The 19,883-nt window shown below is 50.3% G+C and overlaps 1 protein-coding gene across 2 annotated transcripts in view; it reads left to right on the forward strand.

The window, feature by feature from the left end:
* The window catches only part of Crispld2 (cysteine rich secretory protein LCCL domain containing 2), a 99,669-nt gene that overhangs the window by 37,510 nt on the left and 42,276 nt on the right, over positions 1-19,883 (forward strand). The window contains exons 13-15 of one of the 2 annotated variants that reach the window (XM_051168885.1): positions 1,942-2,017; positions 8,262-8,395; positions 19,126-19,413. In XM_051168885.1, the coding sequence (XP_051024842.1) occupies positions 1,942-2,017; positions 8,262-8,395; positions 19,126-19,180 (265 nt within the window). In that variant the 3' untranslated portion in view covers positions 19,181-19,413. Of the gene's footprint in view, positions 1-1,941; positions 2,018-8,261; positions 8,396-19,125; positions 19,414-19,883 lie in introns of those variants that run through there. The other variant, XM_051168886.1, reaches the window with a different exon arrangement.

Here is a 19,883-nt window from a genome sequence, read left to right on the forward strand (position 1 = left end):
TTTGCAGGCCTGCCTGGGTCTGGCTCTGTCTAGGCATGAACAGAAGGTCTGTGCTGGCCTGTACTGACACCCGCCCCCCCATCAGCGCAGAACTCAGCCGCACTGTGACTATGTTGTGGTGCACCCCCCAGCACCCTGAGCTAGACAGCCTCTGGTGTTCAGTGATTGTGCTTTCCCAGGAGCCCTGGGGCCTGGAGACTAGATTCTGGAAGGAACAGACAGTGGAGTCCCCTGCCCCCCCCCAAGTGTGTTGTCTGCCCCCACCCCATCTGCATAGGAGGAAGCCTACAAAGACACCGTTAGGAAGATGAGACTGGCTTGGGTGAGCAGTCAAGGAGATGTCACGGCAAATTAGTGGATTTCTTGAGTGTCATAGAGAAGCAGAAGGGAAGTGGCAGGGGACACAAATGAAGAAAAACTTGGTCAGGGTCCACCTGTCCATGCAACTTTCTGACCTGCCCCCTACCAGGAGTCGGGCTGAGAGTTCTTAGACTCACAGATTGTCTTCTTAAACCTACCCCACATGAACCACATTCCACATATGTACACAGCACACACCACACATACACACCACATAATACACACACATACACACATCACACACATACCATGCATATTTACCACATATGCACATAAACACACGTACCACAAATGCCACACACACACCATACTTACATACACACACCACACATACCATACATAACACAGACACACATATATAATTACACACGTACTATAATACACACCGTATCACAAAACACACACACCACAAATACTACGTACACATCACACTCCTGTACACACACACACACACACACACACACACACACACACACACACACATTCTTCCCTTGTCTGCTCCTTCCATTCCTCCTCAAAGCTGCCTCAGCCTGGCTGATTGGTTTCCTTCCTGCCAAGCATCCTGTCTGTCTCTGGGCCAGGTGGCTTGCAGCCGCCATCTCGGCTTCGCAGTCCCCGGGCTCGGCCAGTGGTAAACTGTTCCAGACGGACACAAAAACCTTTTCTTAGGCAAAGCTCTTGCTTTTCTTCCTGGCGTGGGGCTTGCCAGCCACCTAGGGCCCACCTATTTCCAGTCTAAGGAGCCCTCTCCAGCCCTGGGGCCATCAGTTGGGCTGAGGCCAGGATTCCAGGGTAATCTAACCCTTCCCACCTCAAGTTATCTGTGCCCTTCTCGAACATTCTGAGTCACCGAGGTGCGAGCTCTCCACCCTTCCTCTCCACCTAGGGAAGTGGCCTTAAAAGCTCTATTGATAACAATCTACACTCTGCACCCATAGCATACCCTGCCAACACCCAGGTAAGGAAGGCCCAATCCCACAGCTCAGCGCACCTCCCCTGAGGCCTTATTCATTTTTGCTTTATTTCTCTGTGACCTTTTCGATGGTCTATATGGTTCAAGTTCTAAATGATAGATAAAGACAAGGATGTGTTTGCCATGGCCACCGTGGGCGACAGTTGCCTCCTCTCCTTCTGCCTGTGCTGGTCTAGATCCTGGGCCCGTGTGTGCTCCACCCCTGAACTTTGATTCTCAGGCCTCAGTGCTGTCTTTTTTTTTAAAGAGCAAGTTGCAGACTAGCAAGATAGTGCAGTGGGCAGAGCACTTGGTGCCAAACCTGACAACCTGAGTTCAATCCCTAGGCCCCATGTGCTGAGAGAAGCAACTCTTGTTGTAGGTTGTCCTCCGACCTGTGCACATAAGCCATGGCATGTATGAGTTCACATACACACACACACATACACACACACCACACACACACACACACACACAGAGGCATGCACTAAACAAATAAAAATGTGATAATGAGAAAGAGCAAGATAGTATGGAGGTTTTGTTTCCACTGAAACTCAGATGAGGAGTAAGTCCAGGGTGCCACCTCCTTCCTGCTGGTCCTCCTTACTATAATTACTTCTCATTTCTAGAGTCCAGTGTCCTGCACGCTGCGGAGAGGAACCGTCCTATTGGGCCCCTGTATTTGGATCCAACATCTACGCTGATGTGAGTAGGCCAACTTCCTCAGTGGCCACCTCAGAAACCCAGTCCCATGCCACAGCCTCTGGCTACACTGAGCCTACCTGTTTCTGCAGCCATGGCCCCAGTGTCTCATTCATAGATGCCTCTGACTCCCATTTGTCTGTCTGTCTGTCTCTCTGTCTGTCTTTGTAAATGGAAGCTCTAGTGTGTCTCCTCTTAACCTAGGGTTTGAAGGTCTTTGTGTTTCACGGGCTTCATTTTCTTAGGTATTTCATCACTGCCATAGTTACAGTTTCTATTGCTGTGATAAGCACCTTGGCCAAAAGGAACTTTTGGAGGAAAGGATTTATTTCAACTTGCAATTCTCAGGACACAGTTCATCACTGAGGAAAGTCAGGGCAGGAACCTGGAGGCAGGAATTGACTGAGCATGCTTACTGGCTGCTCCTCATCATGGGATGCTCAGGACCACTTGCCTGGGAGTGGCACTGACCCTAGTGGGCTGGGTCCTCCCTCATTAATTTGAACCAAGAAAATGCTCTACAGACTTGCTCACAGGCCAATCTGATGGAGGCATTTTCTCATTTGAAAGTGTCCAGCACCATCTGCTCAGACGATACTAGCTTGCATCAAATTGACAGAGAACTGGCCAGCACACTCACCTTTCTGTGTCTCTGTACTTTTTCTATGGGTGTGGGTCAGTTTACTTACTGTTTCTTTTTGCCTTGCATGGTCTTAGCTATAAGCACATAGAAAAACAACAAAACAAAACAAATTCTCTATGGCCAGACCCCGGTATTCCTATCAGCCCCTGTCTCCCTATCTTCCCTCCTAACTCAGACATGAAAGCCAAGTTTTCCTTTGTTGATTTTCAGGGTTTAGCCTGTTCCCTCCAGCGTCCAGAGCTTAGGGACGCAGTGACCCAGAAGGTGTAAGCCCATGCTCCAGCTGCCCACAGCATATGCAATCCCTCTGGTTCTTCTTTGTGAGTGGAAATCCCAGAGCTAGCCAGGCTTGTCCAGCCCAGGGTATCTTCTAGCTGAACCTTGCCAGATGCTCGTATTCTTTGTCTCCAGCATCACTCACACTTTCCCCACCTCTGCAAATGGTCCTCTCCCCTCACCACCACCATCCTTGCTCCCATCTGCCTTCAATTGTCCCAGATTCCTGTAGCCATGAAGTCACTTAGTTCCATAAGGCCAAAGTGGCCTTCATGACTAAGCTTTTTTCCTTGTCCTTTTTCTTTATGAGACTAAAAAGTAAAAAAAAAAAAAAAAAAAAAAAAAAAAAAAAAAAAAAAAGCTTCCGGAAAGCTGTTTAGCTGAAATTAAGTTCTAAATGTTAGAGCTTTTATGAAGAAATAAAATACCACAGATTGATTGTTATAGTTCACCTAATATGAAGTCCCAAGTTCTATCCTCAGAATTAAAAGAAGAAGAAGAAAAAGAAGAAGAAGAAGAAGAAGAAGAAGAAGAAGAAGAAGAAGAAGAAAGAAGAAGAAGAAGAAGAAGAAGAAGAAGAAGAAGAAGAAGAAGAAGAAGAAGAAGAAGAAGAAGAAGAAGAAGAGAAGAAGAAGAGAGAGCCAGGCAGTGGTGGTGCACACCTTTAATCCCAGCACTTGGGAGGTAGAGGCGGATCAATGTGAGTTCGAGGCTGGCCTGGTCTACAAAGTGAGTCCAAGACAGCCAGGGCTACACAGAGAAACCTTGTCTCAAAAAAAAAAAAAAAAAAAAAAAAAAAAAAAAAAAAGTTACAATGTTACTACAGGATAAACTAAAACTCAAATTTAAATGTGCTGAATGGAACAAAAACAATTCTTCATGCAAGAGCATATATACATATACACATAAAAAAACAAATTCTCATACAAAGATATGAAAATCAAATCTGTATGCACCAAATAACATAACAACTAAACATAGAAAGCAAAAGTTAGAAATTAAAAACAAGGATGCGCTACTCTTTTCTCCCTCACATGGGGCTGTGTGATAGTAATGCTATAAAGCTTTTTAGTCAGTATCTGTATCTGCTGTGTTTCAAGTTATAAAAACAAAAACCTTGTTTAGGAATCCTTATCATTTTGCTAAGGGGGAAATAAGGCTCAGAAGAATCTGATCCATGGGCCACAGTGAACACATTGGAGAAGTGAGATGGGTTTACACTGTTCCCTTCCTCTTATTCTGCCTCCTTTCTGCCTATGTGTGCCTGTGCCGACAGGAGCAGGCATGTAGGTGAACGAAGCCTTTAATGAATGCATCTACTTGGGCTTTGAGCCTTGGATTGGCAAGGCTTTTGTCTGGGCCCGGCATACAGTAATGGCTCAGTGTTTGTTGGACAAAAAGACACTGCAGTTGTTGATACTAAAAATCCTTCAAAAAGAAGGAGTGAGGAAGAGGAAGGGGCTCAGGCGAGAGGAGGGAGTAAGAATGTGTGTCCATCTCTAGGCTCCGCTGGCCTGTGTTTCTAGGTCACTTTGTATTCTGGGAAATGATGCTGCCTCTTGGAAAATGTCTGTTTAGCTAAGAGATTTATTTTGGGAGCGTAGTCTCCAGACCTTTGACGGGCCTCCGAGTGCCACGGATACACAGCTCTTTGCAGAGTGCCTGTCCTGGCGGCAGCTCCCTTTGTGGTGAGCTGCAGGCAGGATTGTCTGGGCGTGGCTCAGACAGCAGAGCCAAGGTCAGGAGGCCCGAGCTTGCCCCAGCCAGGGGAATTACCCATGTGGATTTCTTTCCCCAGATGAGACTCAGTTTCCTTGCTCATCCTCCTGGCCTCATTTGATGCTCAAACTCTTGTTGTGTGTCATGGGGATCCTAGGGAGGAGTGGTGTTTACATGGGCCCTCTGCAGCCTTCCTGAGCCAGTGGACCTGACTGGGGCTGCATTTGAACATGGTCCCAGGGGGCATGGCTGTTGGTGGTTGTGGGTTACTGCTGAACATCCTTTGTAGCCAAGGAAAGTCCTTGAGAGTTTGGGGTCCTGGTGATGGCAACAGTGGCTTTGGCAGTTGGTGGCCTTTGTCTATGGCAGTTACCCTGTACCAGGTCATGGGCAGCCCTGGACCTTGCTTTGTACTTCTTCATTATTGCTGTCTGTGGAAGTGTGGCTCAGCTGTCCTTCTTGAGTGACTATGGGCAAGCTGTTTAGCTCCTGACCCCCCACCCCCATATCCCATTTGCCAAGGGGGATTAATAGTGACCAATGACCCCAATAACCTTGTGGGCTCACAGTGCCAGAGTAAGTGACAGGCTGGGCACAGTGAACCATGGGTACAGGTCGTCTGGGTCCCATAGCTACCGAATGCCAGGGCTGGCTGGCTGATGAGCCTCAAGGCTCATAGGACTTTGTTTTGAAATGGCTCTGCGTTAATGTTGAACCGGCATGAACAGATAGTGAGTACCCCCTACGTGTGGCAGGAGGGGCAGGGGAAGGAAAGAAGAGAGAATGTGTCTTATCAGTTGTCGGAGATTTGAGAGCAGCCTGCCGTGCCTGAATGTTTCATCCAGGAAATGTGGGTGTCGTGGTATCTGGGTCCCCTCCAGGGAGGGGATGGAGGATGCAACCACAGCCTCTTGGCCTCTGGAGCAGATGCACCTCCCATGGGATGAGTGTGTGTGTGTGTGTGTAACCCCAGGGGACTTGAGGAATACTAGGAAGCCTTTCCTGGCACTTGCCCTGGCGGAAACTGGTGCCTTGCTTCTGGAAATGGCAGTCCCTAGACAGGAGAAGCATCACTGAGGGACAGACACAGCGACTGGCCTGTTGCCCGTCGGCATAATAAACGCCTGGTGTCTGCACACAGTGGGCCTCCGAGAATTCGTTTCTGGGAATTCTGAAACTGAATGATGGTTTGATGTCGTCGGTGTCCCCTCCCATCTTAGAGACAAATGAGGGTCTGTTGCCTCTTAACCTTTTGAAGGACAAACCTCTTTGAGAATTGGAAGTTGTGGGTCTCCAGGGGAAGAAAAAAAAATGCTTCTCCGCAAAGACAGGGTGACTAGCCATCCTGCTGTACTCGGGATTGGAACCAGATGCTGCCAGTCACCACCAGCCTTTCCTAGCCTCGCAGGCCACTGTCCAGGACCACTTGGCATAAATTTTTGACTGAAGAAGACAAGCTGTGTCCCCGCGGAATTAAAGACAAGGCCTTCAGTTTTTGAGCCTTGGGGGTGGGAGTGTTGGAGTGGCTCCTGGACTCTCCAGCCTTTGACAACAGTTCTAACTGCCCAGGGTGCAAGGCGACTTTCCCCCCCAGCTAGAGAAGGCACCCAGAGACCAAAGAAAGAATTCCATGTAGGCTCAGCTTGGTGAGCCAGTGAGTTTATTGGGGCTACTTACGAGACTGTGGGTGATTCACAGGCCACCAGGAAGTCCCAGGGATGGCGTTTATGCAGCCATACCACCAAAGAGTCCCCCTGAGTGACTCACATTATACAGGAAGAGACCCCCCACCCAGTCAACTCCTTATCTTCTAAATTACCTCAAGAAGCAAGGGGGTCGCTAAGGATCCTGGGAGCCTGCCTCCCTAAGGATCCTGGGAGCCTCCCTCCCTTATCCGGATCACGTGAGGCTCTCATGTAATGACCACAGCTGCTGACGATGGTCACGGTCAGTCCAACCTGAAGGAAATGGTCGCACACCTTCTTAGGTATCAGTGACTCTTGAGTGTCATGGCTTTGAAGGATGGGCATCAACTAGCCTTGAAGGAGGCTCTCCAGGGAGTGCCTTGGCCACTGTTCTGGGATGTAGCACTCAAGGCTCTGGAGAGGCCCCTGCCCTCTTCTAGTCTCCACAGGCTGCCTGCATGCCTTGGCTCCCAGCCTATTCAATGTCAGCAGTGGCCAGGAGAGTCTTATGTGTTCCAGCTCTGAGCCCCTCCCTGTTACAGGACACTGTGATGTCACTGGGCCACGGGGATAAGCCTGGTAATCTCCTGCCCCAACATCCTTAACTTAATCCCATCTGCAAAACCCCTTCTGCCTTTCACAGGTCTGAGGATTAAGCTGTGGTCATCTCTAGGTACCGTTGATATGCTGGCCTTGCCCTCACCCTGGCTTCAGTTGGCGTCGACAATTCTTAAGTGGCTTTAGCAAAGTGACTGACCCTGTGTGCCCAGCTTGTTGGCCTGAGAAGTGGGAATAATGGTTACTACCCACCTCATTAGCTCAAATGGGATCATAGGGCCCCAGCTGGGACTAAGATTCAGTTAGAGCCAGCATGTGCTTATACTGGGCAGGGGATGGGTCCCCCCCATGCCGATCAACCCAGCTCCAGTGTGTGCAGCTGAGACCTCCAGGAAGGTTAAGACACTTGGACGTTATCTTCACAAAAAGACTGCAGCTGGTCCCATGGTGCAGCAGAGATGGAGACCACAATCAGGGGGTGCAGTTCCAAGGCAAGCCACTGGCTGGCATCCATAAAGCTTCAGGGTCCATCTTCAGCACACAGGAAACAAAGGTGGAATCCACAGTCTAAGCTACAAAGCTGACACTGCCTGAGGATAGCACCATGGACATGGCCAGGGAGGTGACTCAGCAGCTCTCAGTCTTAAATAGATACCAGATGCCCTGGTCCTTGCCCGGGACTGCTCTGGATGGTCCTACTTCTGGATGAAAAGTACACAGATGTGCCCTGCCCATCTTCTATTCGATGAGCCTTGAACTCAGTCTCATCACGCAGGCCCTGAACTACCTGAGGTCTAGGAAACAGCACACCTGACGCCAGCCTGAACTGTGGTATGCGCTAGACATCTGAGAGTGCCCACCTGTGTCCACGCTGGCCCAAGTTGCTGTATCCCAGCCACTGTAGCCTGCTTTCTCCTCCTGGGACACAATGTGTTCCCTCCTACATCAGGGCCTCTGCACAGTCTTCTCCCATTAACTGGAATGCTCTCCACTTACAAACATCAACATGGGTGTGGCTGGAACATCTCTATCAGTAGTCTGCCCACCACTGCTCTAAAGCAGCCTCTTCTGGCTACTTCAATCTCATAGACCTTGTTTGTATGTCTGTGTATTTGCCCCCTTGACTCCATGGAAGCGTTTGGTCTTCCTTTGCCTCTGCTAAATCCCCCAGGGTCAGACACACAGTGTGGCTGCTCCGAAAGCTATTTGTGGGACGACAGGGATTTGTGGATAGGTGATGATGGCAAGTTCTCTGAGGGACATTCAGGAGCTGAGGTGGTGGCGGGCTGTTTCCTGGGGTCAGTGTGGACAGCAGCACACCAGGGCCTGGGACCTGGCACTGACCCACAGCCTTCTGTCTTTGCAGACTTCCAGCATTTGCAAGGCTGCTGTGCACGCAGGTGTCATCAGCAACGAGAACGGTGGCTATGCTGATGTGATGCCTGTGGGCAAAAAGAAGAGCTACGTGGGCTCGCTCAGGAACGGAGTGCAGTCAGAGAGGTAGGGCTGGCCCTTGGGCGTGGCGGCTTCTTACTTTTCAAAGCTGGCTTGTTCATTGTCGCCATAGCGTCCAGGTCAAGCCTGTGATCTTTTCCTTTGATCCTTTTGTTTTTCAAGGAGTTTTCTTTTTCTATTTCTGACACTTGCTTTGTGGAAAATGTAGACATATTAGCTATGCCCAGGGTATAGCATTTGCCTGCTATCCATCACCTGGGAAAACTGCTGTGATTTTATTTCTTTTTGGGCATTTAGTCTCCTAGCTCTTTTTCTTCATGTGTGCACATATGTGTGCATACGTGTCTGTGTGTATAGGTGCACACATGTGCATGCATATGTATGTGGGAGTGTGGATATGTACAGATGTGGGTGTGGGTGTAGGTATGTGCACACATGTGCTTGGCATATGTGTGTATGAGCGAGTGTGTGTGCATGTGTGTGTGCATTTATTCCATAAGGCATGGAGGACCAAGCTAGTACCCCAACAGCTCTGAAAGCTGCACACAAACTATAGAAATGATCCCTGAAATCATAGTGTTGAGAGCTGCCCACAAATGCAGAACCCTGTGGGCTTTCACTGTCTCCAGGGGTGTCTGCAACTGGCACCTGCCTCTGCTTTGGGCACTTGTCATCTCAGTCTGGAGGCTACGTTGTTTTTCTCTCCGTGAAGTGAGCACAACAGGACCAGGAGACTGGGACACCCTCTCCTCCAGCAGCTGCATCTATGCTTGGTAGTTTCGCCAGCTTCCCCGACCTCATGGGATTGATGACAAGAGTCACTGGTGGTGACAGGCAGGAAGTAAGAGTCGTGATGACAGCTCTGGGGTTTCTCTTATGCAATCCCAAGGCTAGCTTCCTGTCCCTGCTGTGTCTGATGGCTGCAGTGTGGGGCAGCGTTGGGTGCATATGGCTCTGGGCACTTTACCACTTTGGGGCCTGAGCCACAGTGATGAGCATCCTTCGTGTACGCTCAGATCCCCAGCTGACCTCTGAGGCCTTAGTATGGCTTTCTAGAGTGTTCTCTGCTGCAGCCTCTGTTCAGGGCCGCTAGGCTGTTTCATTCAAGTGACCCTATTCTGTGGAGATGAATTGCAAAGACTCATTTCCCCTGTGGTTTCCTCCTGAGGGTACACACTTCAGAGAAGGCCCTGCTTTCAACCCCACCCCCAGTCTTGGCCTATAAGGTGTGAGGGATTGTCAAGAGACCTTCCTGGGACAGAGAGAGCCTGGCTCACACTAGTGCACGCTTGCTGTCATGACCTTTCTTTCTCATGACTCTGGAGGCCACAGAGATGTGATTATTCACTATATCTTGGGAAGCTGTGGGCAGCTGCTTTCTTCGGTTCTCACAGGTCCCAGATCTGTCTGTCTCTCTCAGGCTGTGGGAGGGGCCTAGTGAATCCCATAGCCCTCAGGAGCTTCCCGAGCCTAATGAGGCTTATTCCTCCCTCCAGGAGGGAAAGTTCTGAGTGGGAATCAAAAGCTATAAGAGTGTGGCTCCCCCTAAGTGGATGATGGGGCTGTGCTGTCCAGGTTTCCCAAAACCCTGAAAAACAGGCTCTTTTTACAGGACTATGTGGCCACACTTCTAGGGTCACATGACTTGGCTCTCAGAGGCCTTACACAGATTCCTTCCTCCTGATACCAGCAGGCTCTTTAATCCCTACTCTTCCATGTGGGCTCCCCCACATGGGAAGCCCTCACATTCCCAGGCACTGTGTCCCTCAAGGACCATGATGCTGGACCTCCATCCCGTGGTGTGGGCCTGGCCACCCGGTAGGGACAGACAGAGGTGAGATCCAGGGGCCGCGCAGGGCATTGAAGCCTGGGCCATGAGGCTCCAGCAGAAATGCTGTGAGCATGGCGGTGCCCTGGCCTCCTCTTGTGTCACATGACCTCAGCCATCCTCGATGCGTCAGAGATGGTCCCAACAGTCATTAGATATGGGGCATTCTGTAGCCAGTGTTTTCAAATAGCATTTTATTTCTTTTTATTTTATTTTTTTAATTTTGAAGTTTTTTTTTTAAAGATTCATTTATTATACAACATCCTGCTTGCACACATGTCTGCCCGCCAGAAGAGGGCACCAGATCTCATTCTAGATGGTTGTGAGCCACCATGTGGTTGCTGGGAATTGAACTCAGGACCTCTGGAAGAGCAGCCAGTGCTCTTAACCTCTGAACCATCTCTCCAGCCCAGCATTTTATTTCTAATTCAAGTACTTTTTTTTTTTTTTTTATTCTTACATTTATTGTGTGGGCACACATGTACCACAACAGCATGTAGAGGTCAGAGGGTAACTTGCAAGAGTCAGTTTTCTCCTCCACCATGTGGGCACCAGGGATTAGAACTCCCACTGTTGGCCTTGACATGCAGCAAGAACTTTTACCTGCTGAGCCGTCTCATAGGGAGACCAGGCTGGCCTCCAAGTCGCTGTGTAGCTGAAGATGACCTTGAAGTTCCAATCATCCTGGCCCTGCTTCCCAAGTATTGGGATTCTGTAGGCCCATGCCACCGCTCTTAGCCTGGAAAATGACATTTTAAATCCTGAGTGGCGTGGGGTGTTGCCTACACTGGCTGATGTGATAGCTTTGATTTCACAACGTCTTCTTGGGGGAGGAGGTTTCCTGGAAGTTATGAAAGGTGGGCGTATAGAAGTGAGGCTCTCTAGGGCAACCTGTTCTCTCCCAGACGTGGGGCTTAGACTAACTAAGCAGCGTCCTCACAGAGAGCAGGCACCCAGAGAGAGATGCCAGTCAACCTAGGGCTTCTTAGACCGTGGTGACAGGAGCATTCTGTCATCGTCATGAATAGTAAACTGTCGGTATGGGGTGTATTCAGGCAGGCTTTTATCTGCCTGCAGAACCATCCAGAGAATATGAGGGACTCTCTGTGCTGGGCACTGACCTGGGGCTAAGGAAGGGGATGGAAGTAGAGATAGTTAGAGATCTCCATCCTAAGGACCGACATCATTGTGAGCCACTCAGAGGCCAGCAGCTCCAAGAGCCACAGTAAAAAGTAAAGGAGAGAGATGTTCGCTCGCATTTGATTTTTAAGCCTAGTGCTCAGGATGGAGTATTTTTGACAAACTTGGCTTTTCAAAAGTGGAAACTGAGGCCCAGAAAAGGGGTTACAAATGAAGGCCGAGTCTGGGTCTGCTTCAGTTTTGTTTGTTTCCCTGAGGCTGGGCCTTTGTATGAAAGACTAGCCTTGAATTTATGATCCCCCTGCCTCAGCCTCCCAAGTGCAGACTCTGGCAGGTCCCATCAGTACTAGGGTGAGACTTGGCAGAGCGGGGCTAGAACACATGTCTGCCCAGAGGAGAGCTGCATATGTATATACAGAGACAGCCAGGGCTTCCTCCCTCCTTCCCTTACCACACTGGGATTGAACCCAGGGGCTCACCATGCTAGATCAGCGCTCCTGTTACTGATCCACAGCTCTAGCCCCTCTTTTTGCATTTTAGTTTTGAGAAAGAGTATCACTAAGTTTCACGGGCTGAGCTCGAATACACTCTGTAGCCCAGACAGGGCTTGAACCAAGCACCCAGGCCTGCACAAAGTAGCCCAACTTCAGCACCTCTTGGCAACAAGAATGCAGTCTCTCCTCTCTGAGGCCAGAGTCCTAGATCCCTCTGTGTCCCAGGACTCCATGACTCCCTGAGGCCAGCATCCAACTTTGCAGGCACAGGTCATGCTGCTCCGGAACTAGCTGTCCTCTCTCTCTTACTCTATGCTGTGCTGGAAGGTCCCAGATGGCAGGAGGTCTTCCTTTCAGATGGAAGCTCTGCTGGGCTGCCCCTCCTGTCTTGAGGGAGGCCTGATTCCAAGAGCCTCTGCGAATCCCCAGACCAGCTGTGCCCTGGCCTTCAAGAGGGCCTCCCTGCCCCCTCCTGCCTCCTCTTTTGTCCTTCTTAGCATTTGAGAGTCTTTAAAGAGGTAGTACAAATAGGGTGTGTGTTGGTGTGAGGGTGTATGTTTGTGTGTGTGAGTGTGTGTTTGTGGGTGTGGGTGTGTATATGTTTGTGCCTGTGAGTGTGTATGTAAGTGTGTATCTTTGTCTATGTGTGAGTGTGTGTGTTTGTATGTGTGAGTGTGTCTGTCTCTCTGTGTGTGTTTGTATGTGTGTATCTGTGTCTATATGTTTGTGCCTGTGAATGTGTGTGTAAGTGTATGTCTGTGTCTATGTATGAATGAGTGTGTGTGTTCAGAGAACAGATGTATGGAATCAGTTCTTACCTTCCACCGTGTTAAGGTAGCATCTCCCCTGTTTCTGTTACGTAGCAGACTCTGGACTAGCTGGCCTGTGAGCTTCCAGAGAATTCCTGTCTCTACCTCCTGTGTAGCTACAGAGGTGCTGGGGCTATAAATTGAGTTCACTGGCCTCTTACTTGGGTTCTGGGATCAACCTCAGGTCATCAGGCCCGTGCAGCTAGCTCTTTTACCCGCTGAGCCACCTCCTGGGCCCTGGTAGTGAAAATATTTTTTACGTTTCAGACAGGGTCTCACTGTATAGCCCTGGCTGGCCTAGAACTCTCTGTATAGATCAAGTTGGCTTCATATTCAGAAATCAGCCCATCTTTGCTAAGGTTAAAAGGGTATGCCTCTATACCCAGCCTGGTTCTGAGAGGGCACTGCACTGCACTGGCAGCATGGCTGAGCACACTGTGGGGCATGTTTCACCGTGCTGCCTTCTGGGTGGCCCACGGTCCTCATGCAGTGGACAGATTGCTGCGTGTTTACGGTGGCATCATATCCAGCTGTTTCCTTCCTCGTTCAGTTTTCTGCACTACATAGATGAGGAACATCTTTGTGTAATTCCCACCCCACCCCAGCAGGTCCCTCAGGTAACTTCCTCTTAGAGAAAGGCCGCAGCCTCTCTGGTTCCCTCTTCATGTCTGTACGCAACTCTGGTGGAGCCCTTCCCGCCAATGACTTCCTGCTGCCCACCTGCCAGTGCCCAGAAACACCTGCTCCACCCTGAAGCATCGCCTCCCCCCCCCCCCCAGCACCTCACCACCACACTTCCACCTCCTGTTTTCCCCACCCTGGCTCCATCCCACCCCTGTTTCTGGAGCATGTGGAGGCACTTGCTGTCTTCTGACCTGGAGCCTTCTCAGCTCCCTGTGTGGCTGTTGGCTGAGCCTTCCTGCCATCCACACCCGAAGACAGGCGCTGCCTCCCTGGGAGGCACCCTTCCCCACTCCCGATGTTGCCCTCCTACAGACCCAGCCTGCCTGTTTCTTTCCCAAGTCATCACTCTGTGGAATTTCCTTGCATGTGTTTGTCTGGTGTGGGCTCCTTGAAGGCCAGAATCCATCTGTCTCGCTACCACCCCACCCCCAACATGCTGAACCCGGAGCCTGGCGTGTACCGTGTGCAGTAAACAGTAGTTGAATGGTAGGCAAACTGTTGAGTCATTTAGAACTAGCTGGGAGATTTTTGATGCCTTTTTAAAACATCAATTTATTTAGTGCCCTTTATGATAGCCAAGTATCCCAAGGGCTTAGGAGATGGCCAGGTAGGTTAAGTGTGCAAGTGTGAGGACCTGAGTTCAGATCCCAGCACCCACATGAAGCTTGGCATGGTGGTACTTGTTATGAAGAAGGTGGGGAGAGGCATGTCCTGGAGGCTTGCTGGCCATCTAGCCTAGCCAAAAGGCTAACCTCAGCTTCAGTAAGAGATCCTGTCTCAAAGAGCAATTGAGGGAGACACCTGATATTGACTTCTGGTTCATGCTTACACCGTACCCCAATTTCACAGAAACAACCTAGAGGGGCTTCAGCTAAACTTTCTCCATATATATGTGGGGGTCATGAGCTGACCCATCAAGAGCATCTGAGGGCTGGGTTTGGGAAAGGCAGGGGTGGGGAGAGACAACTTGCCATGTATAATACCCTGCAAACCTTTCTCAGACAGACACAGCGGGCTAGTGACCTGCATGATAAGCTTAGTGAGTGTGTGGCTGCCGGAAGAGAGCATGCATGGACCCCTCTGCTCAGCTCCCTGCTGCAAAGTGTGCAGAGGACTTTCAGGCAAGATGTTGGGTGCTCCAGCCTTGGAGCCAGCCAGCCTCGGGGCTTCCTTGCCAGAGTTGCATGTGCCAGCACCCAGCATCCTACCAGGACTCTTTCCCTTGTTCCTTCCCCCGACATGGCTTGCTCACGTGCAGGGCAGGCAGGGAGCACGTGGCCCTGGGTGGTTCTCCTGGCTCCTTAGTGGACAGAGAGCCCTGGGAGTTCTTCAGCCCCAAACCCGAGGAGCAGAAGGCACGTTACAGAAACCAGCCCAGCTGCCAGGTGAGCCTGGCCCCACGGAGCTGCCCCTTTCCCTCTGCTTGGCTTTGGCAACTTCTGGGAGCACCCCACCATGTCCCGGTTTTACACCTCTGTGCGGCACCCTGTCACTGAGCAGGTCTAGCTGATACGTTTCTCGAAGGTTCAACCCCGGGGTAGCCAAGAGCATGAGGCTGCCACGGGGAAGGCAGAAAAACAAGCTGGAATTCCAAGCAGCTGGATCCCGCAGGACTGTAGCTCCCTGGGCCGCCCAGGGCCTGGCCAGCTGTCAGGTCCAGGGGTTTGGTCCAATCTGGGTTCCTCTGCTCCCGGCAGAGACCCTGCAGGAAATGGCGTTGATAAACTATGGCCAGGCTGTCCAGGCATTTTCATAAGATGCAGTGTGTATGCTGTAGCTATGGACACCCTTCCCCGCTGAGACCAGGGCCTCTCAGGTCAACTGGCCACCCTGCATGCCTCCTCCTGGAGATATCAGTGCAATGTTTACGAGAAACATTTTGGCAGTTCTCACAATCTCAGATGTATCCATGCTTTATGTTGTTGTTGTTGTTGTGGTGGTGAGGATGGAACCCAGAGTCTTGTGCATAGTAAGCCCTTTGTCACTAACTGTATTGCCATGTCCCCAGTACTTGTGCCTTCTTTACCCCCTTGGGGACAGAGTCTTACTCTATAGCCCGTGCTAGCCTGGAATTTGTTATCCTTCTGCCTCAGCCTCCCGAGTTATAGGCTGTAGGGACATGCCACCACATTGAGCTCACATCCAAATTTTGACCCAACAACCCTGTACCCAGAGGCCCCAGGACTCACACTTGGGTGCATGAAACCTCTGGACAGGGATGACTGCCAACGACATGACAACTACAAAGAATGCTGCCTCCATTTTGAGAGTCCCAGATCAATATAACTTAAACCTATCAGAGTGCCCTGCAGCTGGGGAAACGGAATAAGAACATACCAGCAAGGTATGGTGGTCCGTTCTTGTGTTCCTAGTACACAGGAGGCTGAGGTAAGAGGGTGGCCACAGGTGTGAGGCCAGCCTGGGCTACACAGCCAGATTCCCATTTCCAAAAACAAATTAACAAAGTTAAAATTCCAGGTTATGTCACTAAGTGAAGAAAAGAAGAGTCGTGCTTGTGTGTGGTTTGTATGTGGTCTCATCCACATGATGGCTGAGCAGAAGGTAGTGTGTGGGATACAGGAACCCAAACAGCACAGGCCGTAGGGGAGCAGAGCTAACTGCAGAACAGCGAGATTCCAAAGGAAGCAAATCCCGCCTGCACAGCTTATAGTTGTGTACAGGGTGTCCCACGCAACAGCCAGGACTCCACTTTTCCTTTAAATAGTTTATTTCACGTGTGTGTATGTGTGTGTGTGTGTGTGTGTGTGTGTGTGTGTGTGTGTGTGTGTGTACATGGAGTCTAGAAGACTCCTAGCTGAAAATTGACACACAAAATTGTGAACTTGGGCCAGGCCTCCTACCATGTATAAAACAAACTCAAATGGATGTAAGACCTAAAACGTAAAAGCTCTCAAAAGAAGGTAAGCTTAAGCTACTGTGACCACGAAATAGGCATTGCTTTCTTACATATAGCACCAAAAGCATAATTGTAAAAATAAATAAATAAATAACTAAATTGGGTAATTTTAAACTTTTGTAGACACCATTAAGGAAATGAAGAGAAGGGGGCTGGAGAGAGGGCTCAGTGGTTAGGAGCACTCAGCACTCTTGCAGAAGACCGGGTTTGGTTCCCAGCACCTAAACTGAGCAGTTCACAGCTGCCTGTAACTCCATCCAGCTATAGGGGTTCTGACTCCTCTTCTGTCCTCCACGGACACCACATGCACATGGCGCACAAACATACACTCAGGAACACACATGCAATAAATCTTAAGAGAGCAAAGAAAAGTAGACACCAAGTGTGTATGCTCAGCGACTAAGCCATACGGCAGCCAAGAAGCCTGGCTAGCAGCTGGGTGTGTGTCACACATCTTTAATGTCAGCACTCTGGTGGCAGAGATGGGCGCATCTCTGAACTATAAGCTATCCTGGCATACAGAAAGAGTTCCAGGACAGCCAGGGCTATACACGGAAACCCTGTCTCAGAAAACAACGACAATGAAAATCCTGGCTGTCTGCAGCCAAAAAGAGTGGCCTTTCGGGAGAGCTCCGTGACTGGGCCCTAGAGCTGGTGAGAAGATAAACTTACTGTCAAAGGAGGCAAGGAGAGGAAGGGAGAGGAGAAGAGGTAAAGGTAGGGTTCCAAATGGAGGGAGGGAGGCAGGAAAGCTAGCTACAGAATGGGAGACCAAACTTGCAAATTCTATATGTACAAAAAGATTTCACACTGCAAGTGTAGATGTTTGTGTGTATGTGTGTGTGAGCATGTGTGTGCCTACACACAGGCATACCTGTGTATACAGTCTTACAACTCAACCTTAAGATGACCCAGTTGAGGACTTGGAAGGTGGAGCCCCGGGCTGCAGCTCAGTGGTAGAGCACTTGCCTGACATGCACAGGGGCTCAGGTTCCATCCCCCCCTCCACATTAAAAAGAATTGCCAGGGCTGGAGAGATGGCTCAGTGGTTAAGAGCACTGACTGCTCTTCCAGAGGTCCTGAGTTCAATTCCCAGCAACCACATGGTGGCTCCCAACCATCTACAGTGTAATCTGATGCTCTCTTCTGGCCTGTGAGTGTATATGCAGGCAGAGCACTGTATATATAATTAATAAATAAGTCTTAAAAAAAAAAAAAAAGAATTGCCAGCATTAGGAAAGCCATCTGCCTAGCCATGTTCCAGGCACAGCTGCTGAGCTTGGGAGGGTCACTCAGCACACTGAATCACTGGAGATGCAGGTTCAGGCCAGAGTTCCCAGAACGCGCATATGAAAGCCACAAGACAGTAGCGGATGTCAGAGGGGGCTGTGAGCCTCCAAAATCCTCAATGTATTATGAATGGGCATGGATACAATGTGACCACAGGAGAAGCTGGTTTTGAAGTTTTTAAAATGTGGATGTAGTTTAACAGCAGTCCACCTCCCAAGCATGTGCCCCTATGGGTAGAAAGCGTGGGTCTTCCAGAAGGGGCAAATCCACAGGGGCAGTGGTGCCGGTACAGAAGGGAGGGGAGGCTGGAAGGACCTCTGTGAGCATTTATTCATCTTGTGTGTACATACTATGGTGCTGGTGTAGAAGTCGGAGAACACGGCTGAATTTCACCGGTCGTTATATTGCTGTAAAGCTGTTTTTAAAATCTGGTTGAGGGATGGGAATGCAACTCAAGGTGAGAGCACCTGCCCAGCTTGCCTAGCAAGCCTGCAGCCCCGGGGCTCAATCCCCAGCACTGCATAAATTAGGTGTAGTAGCACTTAGGAGGTGAAGCCAGCACGATTAGGAGTTCAGGGGCACCCTACTCTGTATGAAAAGTTCGAGGTCAGCCTAGGATGCCTCAAACCCTGTCTCTCAAGACAAACAAAAATCCCTGGAGGATTTGACTCATCCGAAGAGCCTGGTTTTGATTAACTGTGTGATTCCAGTTGGTCTCTTGATTCCTTGTTGTCTGTTTTCCCCCTTTATGTACGGACAATAACAATAGCCCTGCCTTGGAAAGGACAGTGGACCCAGGGCAGCATTGGGTAGCATTTGGGTATAAGTGCCCCTCTTGCATTCCTTTAAAGCATCTGTCAACCAGGTGTCAACAAACGCCGTGTGTGTGTGTGTGTGTGTGTGTGTGTGTGTGTGTGTGTGTGTGTGTGCATGGTGTGTGGTGTGTGTGTGTGTGTGGTGTGTGTGTGTGTGTGTGGTGTGTGTGTGTGGTGTATGTGGTGTGTGTGGTGTGTGCGTGGTATGTGTGTGTGTGCATGGTGTGTGTGTGTGTGTGCATGGTGTGTGTGTGTGTGTGCATGGTGTGTGTGTGTGTGTGGTGTATGTGGTGTGTGTGGTGTGTGCGTGGTATGTGTGTGTGGTGTGTGTGTGTGGTGTATGTGGTGTGTGTGGTGTGTGTGTGGTGTGTGTGTGTGGTGTGTGTGGTGTGTGTATGTGGTGTATGTGGTGTGTGTGGTGTGTGTGTGTGGTGTGTGTGTGTGGTGTGTGTGGTGTGGTGTATGTGTGTGTGATGTATATGTGTGGTGTGTGTGGTGTGTGTGTTTGTGTGGTATGTGTGTGTGGTATGTGTGTTGTGTGGTGTGTGTGTGTGGTGTGTGTGTGTGTTATATGTGGGGTGTGTGGGGGGGGGGCCCAGATCCAAGGCCCAGGGCCCAGAAAGCCTTGAGTCAGAATATCATTTTGCAGCCCCAGCTGGACTCACAGTGCAGCTTCCGGTCACTGTGAACGGGCTTGTCCAGCTGGGTGTGACTTCTGTGGGTTCTGCCCTCACCATCCTGTCCATCCTGTCATCCACCCCCCTGTAACCTCTCACTCCCCCCCCCCCCCTCTTGCAGCCTGAATACGCCTCAAGACGGGAATGCCTTCCGGATCTTCGCCATCAGACAGTGAATGTGGAGACCTGGGGAGAAGGGGGTGTCATCTACTGGGTTTTGGGGTCCTGCTTTTTATCTGTACTCTGTCCTTTGGGGGTGGGATGAGGGATTACGGAGAGTCAGGAATCTTCCTTTTAGCGTCATTGAATGTCCTGTCCCTCCATGGCCTTTGGCAAGGGTGACAGAGCACCATGTTTCATGAGCAGCAAGCCCTGGCTGGACAGCCAGTGCCCAGACCGGCTAGGCCGCTGTCTGCCCCATCCCGTCGTTCATCTCCTCTCAAGAGCTGCTCACGGAGACACTCCTTGCCACTTTTTCTTTGGTGGGTAGAGGGGGGAGGCTTTCAAACCCTTGAGGATACAGGTTTGAGATGTGTCGTGAATGGGACTCTTGTCTGGATGATGAGACCCGGCAGCCCTAAGGTTATGGTCCGCCCTACCAACAGAGAAATAGGTTCTGTGTTTGCTGGTCAGACAGATGGGCCACAGGGAGAGGCCCAGGGCAAAACCTGGGCTCTATCCTGTTGGTGTCCTTGCTCCATGTCCCCAACCCTCTTGGCAGTCACATGCTTATGTGTCCAGCAGAGCTGGTCTATTTAAAGTTGGGAGCATCCAGAGGTTTGTCTTGTCTTTGTCTTTGTCCTTGTCTGTGTGGCCTGTTTTCACATGACCTTTGGTCTCATGGAGGACCAATGCATCAGGAGCCTTGCCCCCATCGCG

The sequence above is a fragment of the Acomys russatus genome, chromosome 26 (genome assembly GCF_903995435.1).
Source record: "Acomys russatus chromosome 26, mAcoRus1.1, whole genome shotgun sequence".
Lineage (NCBI taxonomy): Eukaryota > Metazoa > Chordata > Mammalia > Rodentia > Muridae > Acomys > Acomys russatus.